The sequence below is a fragment of the Haliotis rufescens genome, unplaced genomic scaffold (genome assembly GCF_023055435.1).
Source record: "Haliotis rufescens isolate VD_foot unplaced genomic scaffold, xgHalRufe1.0.p SCAF_5, whole genome shotgun sequence".
NCBI lineage: Eukaryota > Metazoa > Mollusca > Gastropoda > Lepetellida > Haliotidae > Haliotis > Haliotis rufescens.
Window position 1 is genome coordinate 37,443,541 of NW_025964223.1, and position 14,509 is coordinate 37,458,049.

Sequence of the window (14,509 nt, forward strand, 5' to 3'; positions counted from 1 at the left end):
TGTACGAGCATGCACTGTTCACTGTTGCTGTTTACAATCATGTACGGGTAATGCACTGTTCACTGTTGCTTTTACAATCATGTACGGGCATATACTGTTCACTATTGCTGTTTACAATTATGTATGGGCAATGCACTGGTCACTGTTGCTGTTTACAATCATGTACGAGCATGCACTGTTCACTGTTGCTGTTTACAATCATGTACGGGTAATGCACTGTTCACTATTGCTGTTTACAATCATGTACGGGCATATACTGTTCACTATTGCTGTTTACAATTATGTATGGGCAATGCACTGGTCACTGTTGCTGTTTACAATCATGTACGAGCATGCGCTGTTCACTGTTGCTGTTTACAATTATGTACCGGCAATGCACTGTTCACTGTTGCTGTTTACAATCATGTACGAGCATGCACTGTTCACTGTTGCTGTTTACAATCTTGTACGAGCATGCACTGTTCACTGTTGCTGTTTACAATCATGTACGGGTAATGCACTGTTCACTGTTGCTTTTACAATCATGTACGGGCATATACTGTTCACTGTTGCTATTTACAATCATGTACGGGCAATGCACTGTTCACTGTTGCTATTTACAATCATGTACGAGCATGCACTGTTCACTGTTGCTGTTTACAATCATGTACGGGCATGCACTGTGTATTACGTCATTCCTCGTGCACCCACCGCCTGACGTCACTCATTTAACTCTAAGCGAGGATTCATACATCCCTGAATTACACATACATTTCGGCATCAACTTACAAATTGTCTTTGTCACAAATATAAATGGTCTGGATGTAAACAAGCAAAATAAATCTGGTTTGAAAACGAATGCTGGTGTCATAGAGGAAAACTGATTTTCTGTACAGTCGTGCCTCGTTTATACGGACACTTGCGTCATTTCACAATTCGTCCGTATAAACGAATTTCCGTATAACTGAAACCAGCTTCTTACTGGAAGAGTTACTTCCCTTCAATTATGCAACTCATGACAGATGACAGAGCAAACAGATACATCCACTCAGTCTTTATTCATACAGGTTTCAAAAAATCTGTCATGGAACTTTGAACTGGCACCAATTGTCGATTTTCCAATGGTATGTCCAAATTCAGTACCATAATGCTTACTGATGGTTTCTAAACTTGCTGACGGGTGTTTTTCTTTAAACAGACAAATTTCCCTTTCTTTCGCGTGCTGTAACTGCGTGTCGCTTACGTTTCGCTGGTTGACAGGCCATACTTACACAACTTTGACCTCTGACCTCCACAGACGCTATATTTATCGAAGGGGATTACATGTACAATAAACAAGCTTGTCTCAAACGTAACTCAGTGTCACTTGGTTAATTGACTTCTCACAAATCAAGCGGAAGGATTACCACCAGCGGAAGTGTATTGTCCGAATGAGTGAGACAATTTTGTGTGCATTTCAGTGTTTTGTGTATGAAAATGACTGTCCGGTTCCGGAAACTGAATTTCCGGATATACGGGTAAATTTATATAGTAATTATTTCGTTTTGAATGAAAATCGTCCGGGAAAGCAGGGCATGACTGTATTTATGGCAAGCTTTTTTTTCCTAACTACTGTGTAACGTTATACATATGCATACAAATACATTTGATATATATTTTTTACGTTCAGATATTAGGCAGCATTTTGTTCACACACAATTTCTGTCAAAGCTGTTAAATAAAACAAATACTCACACAACGTTCACTTTTCAGATGTTATGAAAATGTGCATCTGAAACAAAACTCGGCATCATAGCACCCTCGTGTTGCACCAAGCATGAACAGCTATTGGATCATTGTAGATTAATCCTAGTTTAGTGTTAAATGAGTGTTTATTGAAGGTTGTATACAAAATTAGGCAGATGTCCAATTTACACAGTATACTGTATTTATGAAAAGGCCCTTGACCGGTGACGATGCTTAAACGCAACATGTATATACAGAGTGTGTACATTATTATCTATGTGTGTGTAACATCAGACAGTGAGTGCACGAGGAATGACGTAATACATTGTACACCTCAGGATGCAGTTATCATATACACAGTGGAACAAGCTGATTAAACTCGTAATGTTTTACAAATTGCAGCACCATCTGGCGTTCTTTATTGTAAACGTCCTTTCGTGTTCACTGACGTTCTTTCGTTCACATTGTTCTTTCTTTTCTTATGACGTCTTTTCGTAACATTTGACTATTAATATTGCGTACTTTTGACCTTTTTTTCAACTTTGTATTTGGTTAACCGGCATCTGTTTGTTTTGTATTTTGACCTTTATTTGTAACATTTAGTTCTTTATTCGTAATATTTGATCTTTATTGCGTATTTTTGTCCTTTTGTTCCACGTTGTATTTTTTGACCGAATGGCCGCCCATACACCTCTCCTTGTGACAGATACCTTTTTGGCCATACTGTACTGCCCCAGCAGATGCACCTCTTTATCAGTCTGAACATCACAAGGTACTGCCTCACCGGATGCCAGACCGTAAAGCTGTGGATCACGATGCTCTGGCATTTACGTGGGAGAATATAACATGTATACATATCCTCCCCAAGTCCTGTTGCCATGGACCCTGCAGAAGATTATATCCACAGCAACCCTCTAGTAGTGCCTTATTGGCCATGTTGTATGTGGTTTCCAGAGCTTGTCAATGTCGCCATAAACCCAGTACTAAATCTTACACTTAAAGCAGCCCTGCCCAGCACCCGATTCACTTGCTCTGCGCTTGTGGCTATTCTGCAAAGGGGACGGACGTCAGATGGTTTCTCCAGAAATGGCTCTATCGTTGGTCAACATTCATCATATTTCCACTTGTAGAAGTCTTTTGCTGCCTATGGCAGAAGGATGTTCGACCCCATGAGGCATTGATGCTATGTGTGGCTGATTTACTCCTCTTCTTGCATGAGTCTAGGAATCTACATGGTGGTAGCAAGCCATCAACACCATCTTAGCAGCTTCCCAGTCTGACACAATATGTAAGGTTCTGCAGTGTCCCGGTATGATCAAGGGCTTCCGGCAGTTTGACATCCGGATGCTGAAGATCTCTTGCACTGTCAGGTTAGGGCATGGAAGGTCTATTTGACAGCAACGCAGCAGTTTCCACGTATCTGTACAGCTGAGGTGTCCCCACACGACTCAACCTTCACCAACACAACAATTGATGACTGTGATTTCAGGATGTGTTCACTCTGTGTTATTGATATCAGAGATAAGAAGCAAACTGCACACTGACATAGCACGCTAAGTATATACTGTAATGGAACAGACTGATCTCACAGTGGTGTTGATTCATTTTTGCGCATTAGATTATTCTAAAAGTTATGTTGTTTGTACAAAATTGTGATTTAAAATCAAATGAAGGTGGCGTTTGCTTCCAGAGCTTATCTCAGAATCATATAGTATGTATTTATGAAACTTTTTACTGATGAATTTTGTGTGTGATGTGCTGACAGTCTGTCCAACTGACTCATTCGGAGGAGACCAGAATACGGCAGCGAGTGCTGCAGGATGCCCACGTCATTTGTGGAACCCTCAGCAGCCTTGGCAGTGCACGCATCATGAACATACTTCGCACGAACAATCGCAGGAACCCCTTCCTTTGTGCCATCATTGATGAGGTAACAGACAGTTTCAGCTTCAATTGATTAAGGCTTGAGGTCTTAATGCATCAAGATTTGTTTGTAACCATACACAATTTGAATACTTTGATACGATATAATGGTGTAAATGTTTAGCTCACCTGACTGAAAGTCAAGTGAGCTTATGTCATGGGCTGCTTGCCCAGCGTCGGGAGGTTCCTCAGGAACAACTGTACCAATTAGGGTGATACTTCACGTGATTGTTCCAACTAACGAAGACATGAATCAGATGACAATATGGCCACCATGTCAGCTATATAAAAAAAATAAAAAATCGTGGCCTTTTCCTGGAAGTATTTACATTTTGATCTTGATTTGGCCTTTGCACTTTGACCATACTGAAAGTTGAAACTTCTTGTGGCTGCTCCTCAGCCATTCTCTATCCAACAGTAGTGAAACTTGGTATGTACCGGTATTTAGTTTGTAGTGGGGTTCCATTTTTTACCAGGTCACCTTTATTGAAAAAGCTACAATTCATTCTGATCAAATCTTTAGTTCTCAAAGGGCATTTTTACCAGAGTGAGGAAACTGAATTTTGTATGTACATTTCTCTGATGATGACATCATATTTTGTTCAAATCATTAGGATTTTGGGGGAAAATTATTATCCTTAGAAGGTATGTTAGGCTAAGAGTTGAAATTCTGAGTAAAATAATTATAACTGTTGTGTATTGCAAAAATGTTCTTAATAGTACATTCTTTCTTGCAGATTTGGAAACATTGTGGAAATCTAGTTTCCTTGTTTCCTATTTGTTAACACTTTTGGCCTCACTATTTACATTGATTTATGCAGTAAATGTTGAACGGCAATACTGACAGCTACTTTTTGTTATCTATAGTGGCTGTTCACTACATATCCAGGTGAGCTACAAAACACTATTTTGAATGGCAGTTCCATGCATGGTGGTTGTTGTTGTAGGCAACTCAGTCGACGGAGCTGGACTGTCTGATCCCGCTGCAGTATGGTGTGAGTAAGCTGGTGATGGTGGGTGACCCGGAGCAGCTGCCGCCCACTGTAATCTCCCAGGTACAACACCTCCACCACAGCCCCACTCCAAGCATCCTTAGTACTTAGGACGATACTAACTCCTATATCTAACACTGACTTAGCAGTCCTAGCTGTAAGATTGTTTTGTTGGACAGGGCCCTGGTGTAACCCTAATACAAAGCAGGTGACTCTAGGGATATGAACGATGACTGTTCAACTGTATGGATTGATCATCAGTGGTAATACATTCCGACTTCCAATACTGAAACAATGTTTATTCTAAAGCAATGACTGTTAGCGATCGAAAAAGTGTGAAACCCCGGTGAAACTATTCAGGAATTTGAAGTGTGTGTTAGTGATGGTAAGGGACCTCAAGACTAAGAATATGTTTTTGTGTAGCATCAACATGACAGGCAGATGAAAAGACCAGCTAATCAGGAATGTTCTCATTCTGCCTACTCCCCAAAATGCCTACATTCTTATGACAGGTTATGATCTGTTGATTGTTATTTCACGTTTGAATTGTTGAAGTGTCCCCTAATGAGAATGTGGAATAGCCCCACTGTGTTTCCAATGTGTTTCCACTGTGCCTTTATTGCAATGTGCTTTCATTATGGTGGCTGTAACTCACAAAATGGTTCACAAATGAGAAGTCTTACTTACTTAGTTTGGGTTTTAATGTGCGCTTTCTGCCATATTTCCTATTTTGTGCACGGGCCCGCCAGGCCATTTAGTGACGTGGTCGAGAAGGGTACGTCCAAAAGGTAAGGCAACCTGGAGGGGCTTTATGGTAACTTAATTAATTTGGGCGGAAATTTTGAATTTTGAAATATGCCATGCTAAAAAGGTGGGGGAACCAAAGGAGTTTGTGAGGTTGTGTGTTTTTATAGATTAATGGTTTATGTTATATTGGTAGCTTGTTTTTTGGGGGGAGAGCCCACTTAATGAGTCTTAGGGTTTTTTGGTGTTTTATAGTTTGGGCGCTGTGTAGGGCTGTTACTATCCCCATTTGGTTCGGCTGTGAAGATTGATTGATTTTTGGGGAGCCTAAAGGATAGTTTTGTTGATGTGGATGCCAATCCCGTGCATTTTGAGTCCTGGGCAAAGGGCCCGTCTGTGTATATGTGACACTAATTTGGCAATTTTTCATGTATGTATGCTCGTGTGGTAGATTTAGAGGTGTTTTGGTCGGTTTCTTTATTTAGTTTGGTGGAGAGAGATATGTCGATTTTGGGGGGTTTGTAGTTTGGGTATGAACGAGTTGCAGCTTTAGTAACGATAAGGTGTCACAAGTTTGTCAGTCAAAGAGTCTGGTGTAGTTTAACAAGAGACAACAGTGACTGCTCAATGGTCAATCTGTAGACAGGATCTTCTGTCAGCAGATTTGATGTTACCGATTGCAGTGATAAATTCATAGATATTTGGATGAATGTTTCCGTACCTCTTTGTTCAATCCTTTGTGAAAACATTCAAAGTGATTGTCCATCTTTGGGACTGTGTTGTACTGATTCCAAAAGCCCAGTCAATGTTATGTTGTCTGCAGTTCTGGCATCACCTTGACATGGTCTACAGTGAGTAATGGGGGAGCTGCAGCTCCAGGCATAGGAGCGGGTTGTCCTTGTATTCACAACATCATGCCATAGGGCGTGCGTATAATGGGAACAACTTCTGTAACTAGGACCATTCCCTGAACCGCACAGCTTCAACATGAGAGAGTTCTTCTACAGTGGTTGTCAGTGTAGTATATTGGAGGAGTGTGACGAGTGTGTTGTAGGTTCACCTCAGCTTACTTGGGATGTGGGGTACATGGGACTGCACTGTTGATCAGGTTTGTTGGTGACATGGAAGCTATTGTTGTCTCTTTCAACCAAACACCTTTCAGCCTGTGTGTGACTGATGTATTAACAGAAAGCCAAGGACATGAAGTTTGGGCTGTCCCTGTTTGAGAGACTGTACTCGTACTTCAAGTCAAAAGACCAGAATGTTGTTCTGATGCTGAAGACACAGTACCGCATGGATCCCGCCATTCTTAGCTTCCCCAACCTGTATGTGTACGACGGCCAGCTGAACACAGACAGGTAGGCCATGTACCTTCATATACACTGCCAGGCAGCAACACCTGGGGGTCCAGGTAAAGGTGCTCACTTCAATACTTATACTGCAATTGAATAGGTCCCATGTGTTACAGTGTACTAACTCTTACACTGACTGTACCCTCACCCCTACACTGACTGTACCCTCACCCCTACACTGACTCTACCCTCACCCCTACACTGACTCTACCCTCACCCCTACACTGACTCTACCCTCACCCCTACACTGACTCTACCCTCACCCCTACACTGACTCTACCCTCACCCCTACACTGACTGTACCCTCACCCCTACACTGACTCTACCCTCACCCCTACACTGACTCTACCCACACCCCTACACTGACTCTACCCTCACCCCTACACTGACTCTACCCACACCCCTACACTGACTCTACCCACACCCCTACACTGACTCTACCCTGTGTGGATTTTGTACATTTGATATTTGGACCATGTGTTCTGGGTTTCAGTTTAGTTGGCATCCGAGGCAAGAACTGGCCACTGTTACCCTACCTGGTGTTCAACATAGAGGATGGGCAGGAACAGAGCTCAACTGAAGGGTGGGTGTGCCTGTCTCTTACACCAGTCCTTCGCAGCAGTCCCTATCTAAAGTACATGTATTATCGTGAAAGAGAATCTACAGCAGTATGATCAGATGACAACACTCCTTCCTCTTCCTCTTTGGGAATTTGAAAGTTTTCTCTTTGGGTAATCTGTGATGTGAATGGATGCAAGATATGTGAAACTACTAGCACATCATTGGAGTTCCTGTTGTAAGAAACAATGGTTGACTTTCTTTAATGAATGGTTTTAGACAAGAATAACACTTCTGATCCCAAACTGTATACTGTGGGCTGTACCTAGTTGCAGCTTCCTGGACTGAAAGCCTGAGTGAACTCACTCCGCGGCCTGGCATTGATGTTTGTCACCACAGCAGGGTTTAGCGTTGATGAAGTTTTAATTGTATGAGAGTATGTAGGACCACATGCAACTTGTCATCAAGATTGTTTGTATTGTTAGATAAACAAAAATATTGATCAAATTGTGAGATATGTTTAAATCTCTAGTTCAAGTGCCAGAGAGCATGTACCTTGGTAAAATGTGTAGCACTTCAATACAGACTTAATCCTAGATCATTCCCCTGTTGTAACAGCAGATTCCTTAAAAATGCCCTGAAATCTCCTGAGCTGTTCATTGTGGCCATAGCACATTGTATTTTAGTTATATTTGTCAGAAAATGTTTACTATATGTTCTGTGTACTACTTGGACAAATTGATGTAGCATTCCAGACTCATCATGTGTGTCTCACAGCTGTTTAGAGGAACATGTCTGATGGATGTTGTATTTATAATGTTGATAAACATTGTGTTTGCAGATTTCTAAGAATTGTTACGCTTTAACACTTGTAAATCAGATAGCACATAATGTTTGTCAACATAAATAAGAACAAAACTTGTCCTTGTGAATCTGTTTCTACGGCAAGCATGGTAATGACAGGTAGGTTTTTTCTGCCAGGTCAGTGAGCAACCAAGCTGAGGCCAACTGTGTAGCAGAGCTTTGTCAACTTATCATGACCCGCTCCAAGATACCAGCAACCAGGATTGGAGTTATCTGCCCTTATCAGAGTCAACGGTGTCTTGTCAATAACTCACTCAGCTACAAGTAAGTACTTTTGTTGTCGCAAACAGGATCTTTGTTTCTTGTTTTGAGTCACACTCGGCAGTATACCAGCTATGTGATGGCGGCCTGTGAATAATAAAATCTGGAAACACATACTAGTGGTTATGAGCACTGTTATGTCCCACAGTGTCAGGGTGTCTTGACACACAATTATCCTTTTCTTACAAGTCTGACCACCAATCCTCTTATTTGCCTGGCATGGCAGGTTTATGCCGTTGGGGACCTATTCTAACTCGGAGCTCCCTCGGGATATGTTGCGCTGGGCTGGGTTGGGTGACTCAGACACTTAGGGCAGGTGGGTACTGAATAAGACCCGGGTACCCACAGGACTACCTGGACCAGTGGTTAGTCATGTGATATATTATTAATGACAAGATTTTACTAAAATTCCATGGTTACACTACAAGCCACTAATGTTTGCATATCTACTTACTTTCATATGTTTGAAGAAAGATAAAATTTCAGTCAGCTTCAGTGTATGCATGATTGTATTTTTTATAAGTCTATGTAAATAGTTTTTGCCAGGGCTCCAATGAAACAATTCCCAATCAAATATTAAGTACCCACCTCATGAGACCTACAGCTGGTACCATGGTAGGGTCTGATTATAGGGGGTCATGTACCGAGGTAGTAACTTTTGATTCCTCCCCTCCCTTTTCAGGGGCACACAAGATCAAACATATCCTGAACAGTTTAGCTTCTGTAAGATTGCCATGTGGTAGATGATTTTATCAGGATTCAATGAAAAGCTCTCAAAATGGAATGAATGACGACAACATCCATAAAAAAACACATGTTAAGAAGAAAAAGCTAAAGTTGTGGAACCTGTAGCATTAGCAAAGGTATGAGGTTTGTTTTCCTATTCTTCTGCATGTAACATGGACTGTGTTGTAATGCTTGTCTCCTGCAGGCGAGTGAGAGACGTGGAGGTCGGCACAGTGGACGGGTTCCAGGGCCGGGAGAAACACGTCATCATCATGTCCTGCGTGCGGGCTCGCAGGGCCGCTGGAAGTATTGGGTATGTTACACACCGTTAGCCTGGGTCAGAGGATATTTTGTTAAGAGGGCTTTTTCAAGTTATGTGTTTGAAAGATGTCTTAAAGAAGAAATGTTGACTCCTCATATAGTTACCTATGATGATAAAAAAGAGAGAAAACAAGTAATGGTTCCGATCGGTTGACTTTGCAGGTTCCTGTCTGACCGAAGGAGAATGAACGTGGCTCTCACCCGTGCTAAGTATGCCCTCTACATCCTTGGCCATCTTGACACTCTAAAGGTCAGTTTAGTTTCGGAGTGTGGTATCAGTGTTCCAACCGCCACCATTGTGTTTTCAAGTATGGGTCAAGATTGCTTTTTGATGTCACTTGCTACTGTTTAATTTCTAAAAAATGCAAATGTGCAATATTCAAACTATAAGATGGCAGGCTGTACATAAAACAAACCAGTGATTGATATTATGAGCATGATCCACTCCATCAACAAAGTCTCTGAGTCTGACCACATCATCCATTAAGTCACCTTGTATGACAAGTATAGGTTGCTGGAGACCATGTCTGACCCCAAATCCCCATAGGGTACTTACTGTACATGTAATAGTGGACCATGTGTGACCCCAAATCCCCATGGGGTACTTACTGTACATGTAATAGTGGACCATGTCTGACCCCAAATCCCCATGGGGTACTTACTGTACATGTAATAGTGGACCATGTCTGACCCCAAATCCCCATGGGGTACTTACTGTACATGTAATAGTGGACCATGTCTGACCCCAAATCCCCATGGGGTACTTACTGTACATGTAATAGTGGACCATGTCTGACCCCAAATCCCCATGGGGTACTTACTGTACATGAAATAGTGGACCATGTCTGACCCCAAATCCCCATGGGGTACTTACTGTACATGTAATAGTGGACCATGTCTGACCCCAAATCCCCATGGGGCACTTACTGTACATGTAATAGTGGACCATGTCTGACCCCAAATCCCCATGGGGTACTTACTGTACATGTAATAGTGGACCATGTCTGACCCCAAATCCCCATGGGGTACTTACTGTACATGTAATAGTGGACCATGTCTGACCCCAAATCCCCATGGGGTACTTACTGTACATGTAATAGTGGACCATGTCTGACCCCAAATCCCCATGGGGTACTTACTGTACATGTAATAGTGGACCATGTCTGACCCCAAATCCCCATGGGGTACTTACCGTACATCTAATAGTGAACCATGTCTGACCCCAAATCCCCATGGGGTACTTACCGTACATGTAATAGTGGACCATGTCTGACCCAAAATTCCCATGGGGTACTTACTGTACATGTAGTAGTGGACCATGTCTGACCCCAAATCCCCATGGGGTACTGACTGTACATGTAGTAGTGGACCATGTGTGACCCCAAATCTCCATGGGGTACTTACTGTACATGTAATAGTGGACCATGTCTGACCCCAAATCCCCATGGGGTACTTACTGTACATGTAATAGTGGACCATGTCTGACCCCAAATCCCCATGGGGTACTTACCGTACATGTAGTAGTGGACCATGTCTGACCCCAAATCCCCATGGGGTACTTACTGTACATGTAATAGTGGACCATGTCTGACCCCAAATCCCCATGGGGTACTTACTGTACATGTAGTAGTGGACCATGTGTGACCCCAAATCCCCATAGGGTACTTACTGTACATGTAATAGTGGACCATGTCTGACCCCAAATCTCCATAGGGTACTTACCGTACATGTAATAGTGGACCATGTCTGACCCCAAATCCCCATGGGGTACTTACTGTACATGTAATAGTGACAATCTGTTTGTTTCAGAGAGGACAGGACTGGCGTTCTCTCATAGATGATGCCAAACGAAGGGACGTTGTTGTCAACGTACCAACTGTCAATAATTTCAGTACCATGGCAACTAAGTGCTTCAAGCCTCAAAAGGCAGGCCTTTAGATCGACTTGTGAAAAAATGATGCACAGATAATAAGAAGATTTTAGTGTTTTATTTCCTGTATAATGGTTGAACTGTGGTGATGATCAAGGTCAAGGTCAAGGCCTATGTACAGGTGTGACAGAGTTTGGATATTGGACAACAGGCCTTCCCAAGGCCCTTACTCGACAACTGTGTATATTTGGCAAATATCTACACATTGCAACCAGCATGTACCTATCATATATATATCAGTAAGACTATTTGTATTTTCCAGTACTTATATTTACTATTGTACAGTTGGCAATGTCCTTGGTGTTTGTCAAAGTGCTTGTAGTTTTGTGGCCAAGGACAGAGAATGCCTGTATATATGTATAGAAGAATTCCATCATGGTGGCAAGGATGTTTGAATCATAGAGGCAGCAAGAAAACGTGACGTCTTCATGTATGTTGGATAGCTTATGAAAAGTAAGGAAATTTGCTTGAAGTGAAGGTCCAGTTGGTACATGTTTCTTGAAACAGCATCATGAGGTCAGAATTTCACACCTCCATCAGTATGACATCCAGCAATCTATGGGAGCTGTCAACACCATTTGTTTGGGGTGAGATAAGAAGACGCACTGAAATCACTCACTCAGAGGACAAGAACTAATAATGTTGCTCTTGTATTTGTAGTATTAAACTTTCATTTTGACAGACACTTGTGTAAAGTAAGGGGGAGTGGTATGTCTTATCCTCCTCTCCGCCTTTTCATATTCTTTTTAAAAAAACTTTGTTTTTACATTTCTTGTGTTTCCATGGAAACATCAAACTCTCAAAGAAGTAGCATTTGTTTCCCACCAAATCACTACAGCTAATGAATATTTCTGCTTGTTTCTGGTCTAAAACATGCTAGTATTGTATTTATGTTTGCAAACACATATTGAGTAACAAGTTGAACTAATGTATCAAATTAAAGGTGGGGGGACCGATATATGTTTTTGAGTAAAAACACATGCTGCCTTCCTGGTTGTTCTAGTATTACAACAGTGTTGTGACAGTACCATCCCCTTCTTACACTGGTGATGTCACCATGTCAAAATACAAACACCTTTGTATAGGCTCTGGAACATTGTTGGGGAGTTAAAGGGGCACTGATCTAACGCAATTCCCCGGGACTGGTTGTTGCCTTTGTTATTGTTTTTTCCCAGTGAGTACCCGGATGTATAGCAGAAATCTAGACTAGTTCGCGACCTCTGCTGCGCCATTCGTAAGCGCATTAGTCACTTTTATGGGTAGTAATAAGGGCGTATGGTCACATTGATGAACAAAATGAAATACAGTTTTCGAGATAATAAGGAAATGTAGGTATCTTTGCAGGTAGCATTGGTAATGGTGACGAAATTTTGATAAGTCACTTGCTTGGTAATTTTGCGATTTTCGTTTACACTATTTTGCCTTGCAACACAAAGTAAATATTTCACCTGAGGCATTGCTTTTTTTTATAGTGTGTATATTTTTTTACTGTCAAAATGTGTAACATTTTCAAATTTATTAAACGCCTAAATATTCAGTTATTTTACAAAGTGACTGAAAAACATTTCCATCTGTATTATTATGATAACGAATTCCAAACATTTTGATGTTTAATGTCATCACCAAGAGACTGAAAATGTTACGTTGAAAAGTACATTTCTGTGATGTTTGGCTTCTAATCCAACATAATAATCTGTTGTGATGTTTGTAGGCCCTTTTGATCGTCTTAATCATTTTTAGTCAATCTGAAGAATTTCCCAACCAAGACGTAGAGGAACAAGAACGAATCGGTTCAATGCTACAGCGAATGAAGGAAAACAAAATGCAAATACCATAATTACAACCTACCAAATTTATGTGTATAAATTTTGGGCAGCTTCCTTGTTCGAGGAATGTATCCGTAAATATCCACACAAAGGAACAATATCCCACTCGCCTGCAGCTGTACAAAGAAACTTATTCGATGTCACGTGTCTCTGTAACAATCAAATATTCTAAAATCTATATATCGTCTCGGAATATTATAACCCGTGTTCCTTTCTCAACTGATCACTTAGATTGTTTCAGGTGTTTCACATAGGTGTCAAGTCTCAAGGGTCGGCTGAGAAAGCCCATGTGACAACTATTTTCATAACGTCCACGGTTCCTAAAAAAACCATTGAGTGATAGATAACAATCAGCAATCAATCAACGTATTATTAGTTAACCCTTTGAACAAAGTATGTTGTTTTTACATCGACACTTCATGCCATGATATGAGTGTATTCCCTTTGTTTTAGTAAACCTAGACATGTAAACACTCCCTTTTGACATATCCACTGTGCAAGATAACAGTGATTAATCAATCAACGTATTTTCTGTTAATCCTTTAATGACTAGGAACGATCCGTTGATTTACAAAAAAAGTAAATGAACTGATCATTCACCTCTTGCTGGGCTGCCACGTGCATATTACATAACACACATTTCACCTCACTTCAAACCTGGATTTAGATTGAATAATTACCCCAGACACAATAAATGCCAAATGGGAACCTTTGTCAGGTAATCTAAGTGGTGCTACCACTAATTGTACCTGTAATAAATTCATTAACTGAGCATCAAGTGAATGACGACAAATACACAAGTGTAGGGTTATACCAGAAAACGTGGATGACAACAAGTGAGTAGTAATCGTATTATCGACGCAATCCGAAATCCGAAAATGCTTTCACTGCATGGATACTTTTTTTATTATTAAACTATAACCATCTGGGGTATTTCCAAAAGACGACATACGATGAACTCCGCCGTTCTTTTTTTTTCTGTTTGTTTAGGCTGAAGAAATTAATTAACATGCGCCTTTTGTCGAAATGTTTATAGATCACGGTTAAACTAATCAGTGTTCAAAAATGTGTAAAACAAATATTGCCTCCAGCCTCCAAGTTTATTTAGCTGTCCTTGCAGACGGTAGCCCAGTCTCTGGTCACGCTCAGTTGCGTTGCGTATCACCCGGGTACTCACGGGGAAAAAACAATAACAAAGGCAAAAACCAGTCTGGGGAATTGCGTTGGATCAGTGCCCCTTTAAGGTTGTATTTTTTGACAAGGTGAATTTTTGTGAAAAAAATGAAAGGTAAGGTAAATGATAATAAT

At 41.1% G+C, this 14,509-nt stretch overlaps 1 protein-coding gene across 1 annotated transcript in view; it reads left to right on the top strand.

The window, feature by feature from the left end:
• The window catches only part of LOC124116311 (serine-rich adhesin for platelets-like), a 75,392-nt gene extending 62,529 nt beyond the window's left edge, over positions 1–12,863 (top strand). The window contains exons 15-22 of the mRNA XM_048383628.1: positions 3,470–3,634; positions 4,575–4,682; positions 6,552–6,721; positions 7,209–7,298; positions 8,255–8,401; positions 9,330–9,437; positions 9,608–9,695; positions 11,255–12,863. Coding sequence (XP_048239585.1) covers positions 3,470–3,634; positions 4,575–4,682; positions 6,552–6,721; positions 7,209–7,298; positions 8,255–8,401; positions 9,330–9,437; positions 9,608–9,695; positions 11,255–11,383 — 1,005 coding nt within the window. The 3' untranslated portion in view covers positions 11,384–12,863. The remainder of the gene's footprint in view (positions 1–3,469; positions 3,635–4,574; positions 4,683–6,551; positions 6,722–7,208; positions 7,299–8,254; positions 8,402–9,329; positions 9,438–9,607; positions 9,696–11,254) is intronic.
• Positions 12,864–14,509: the final 1,646 nt, after the last annotated feature.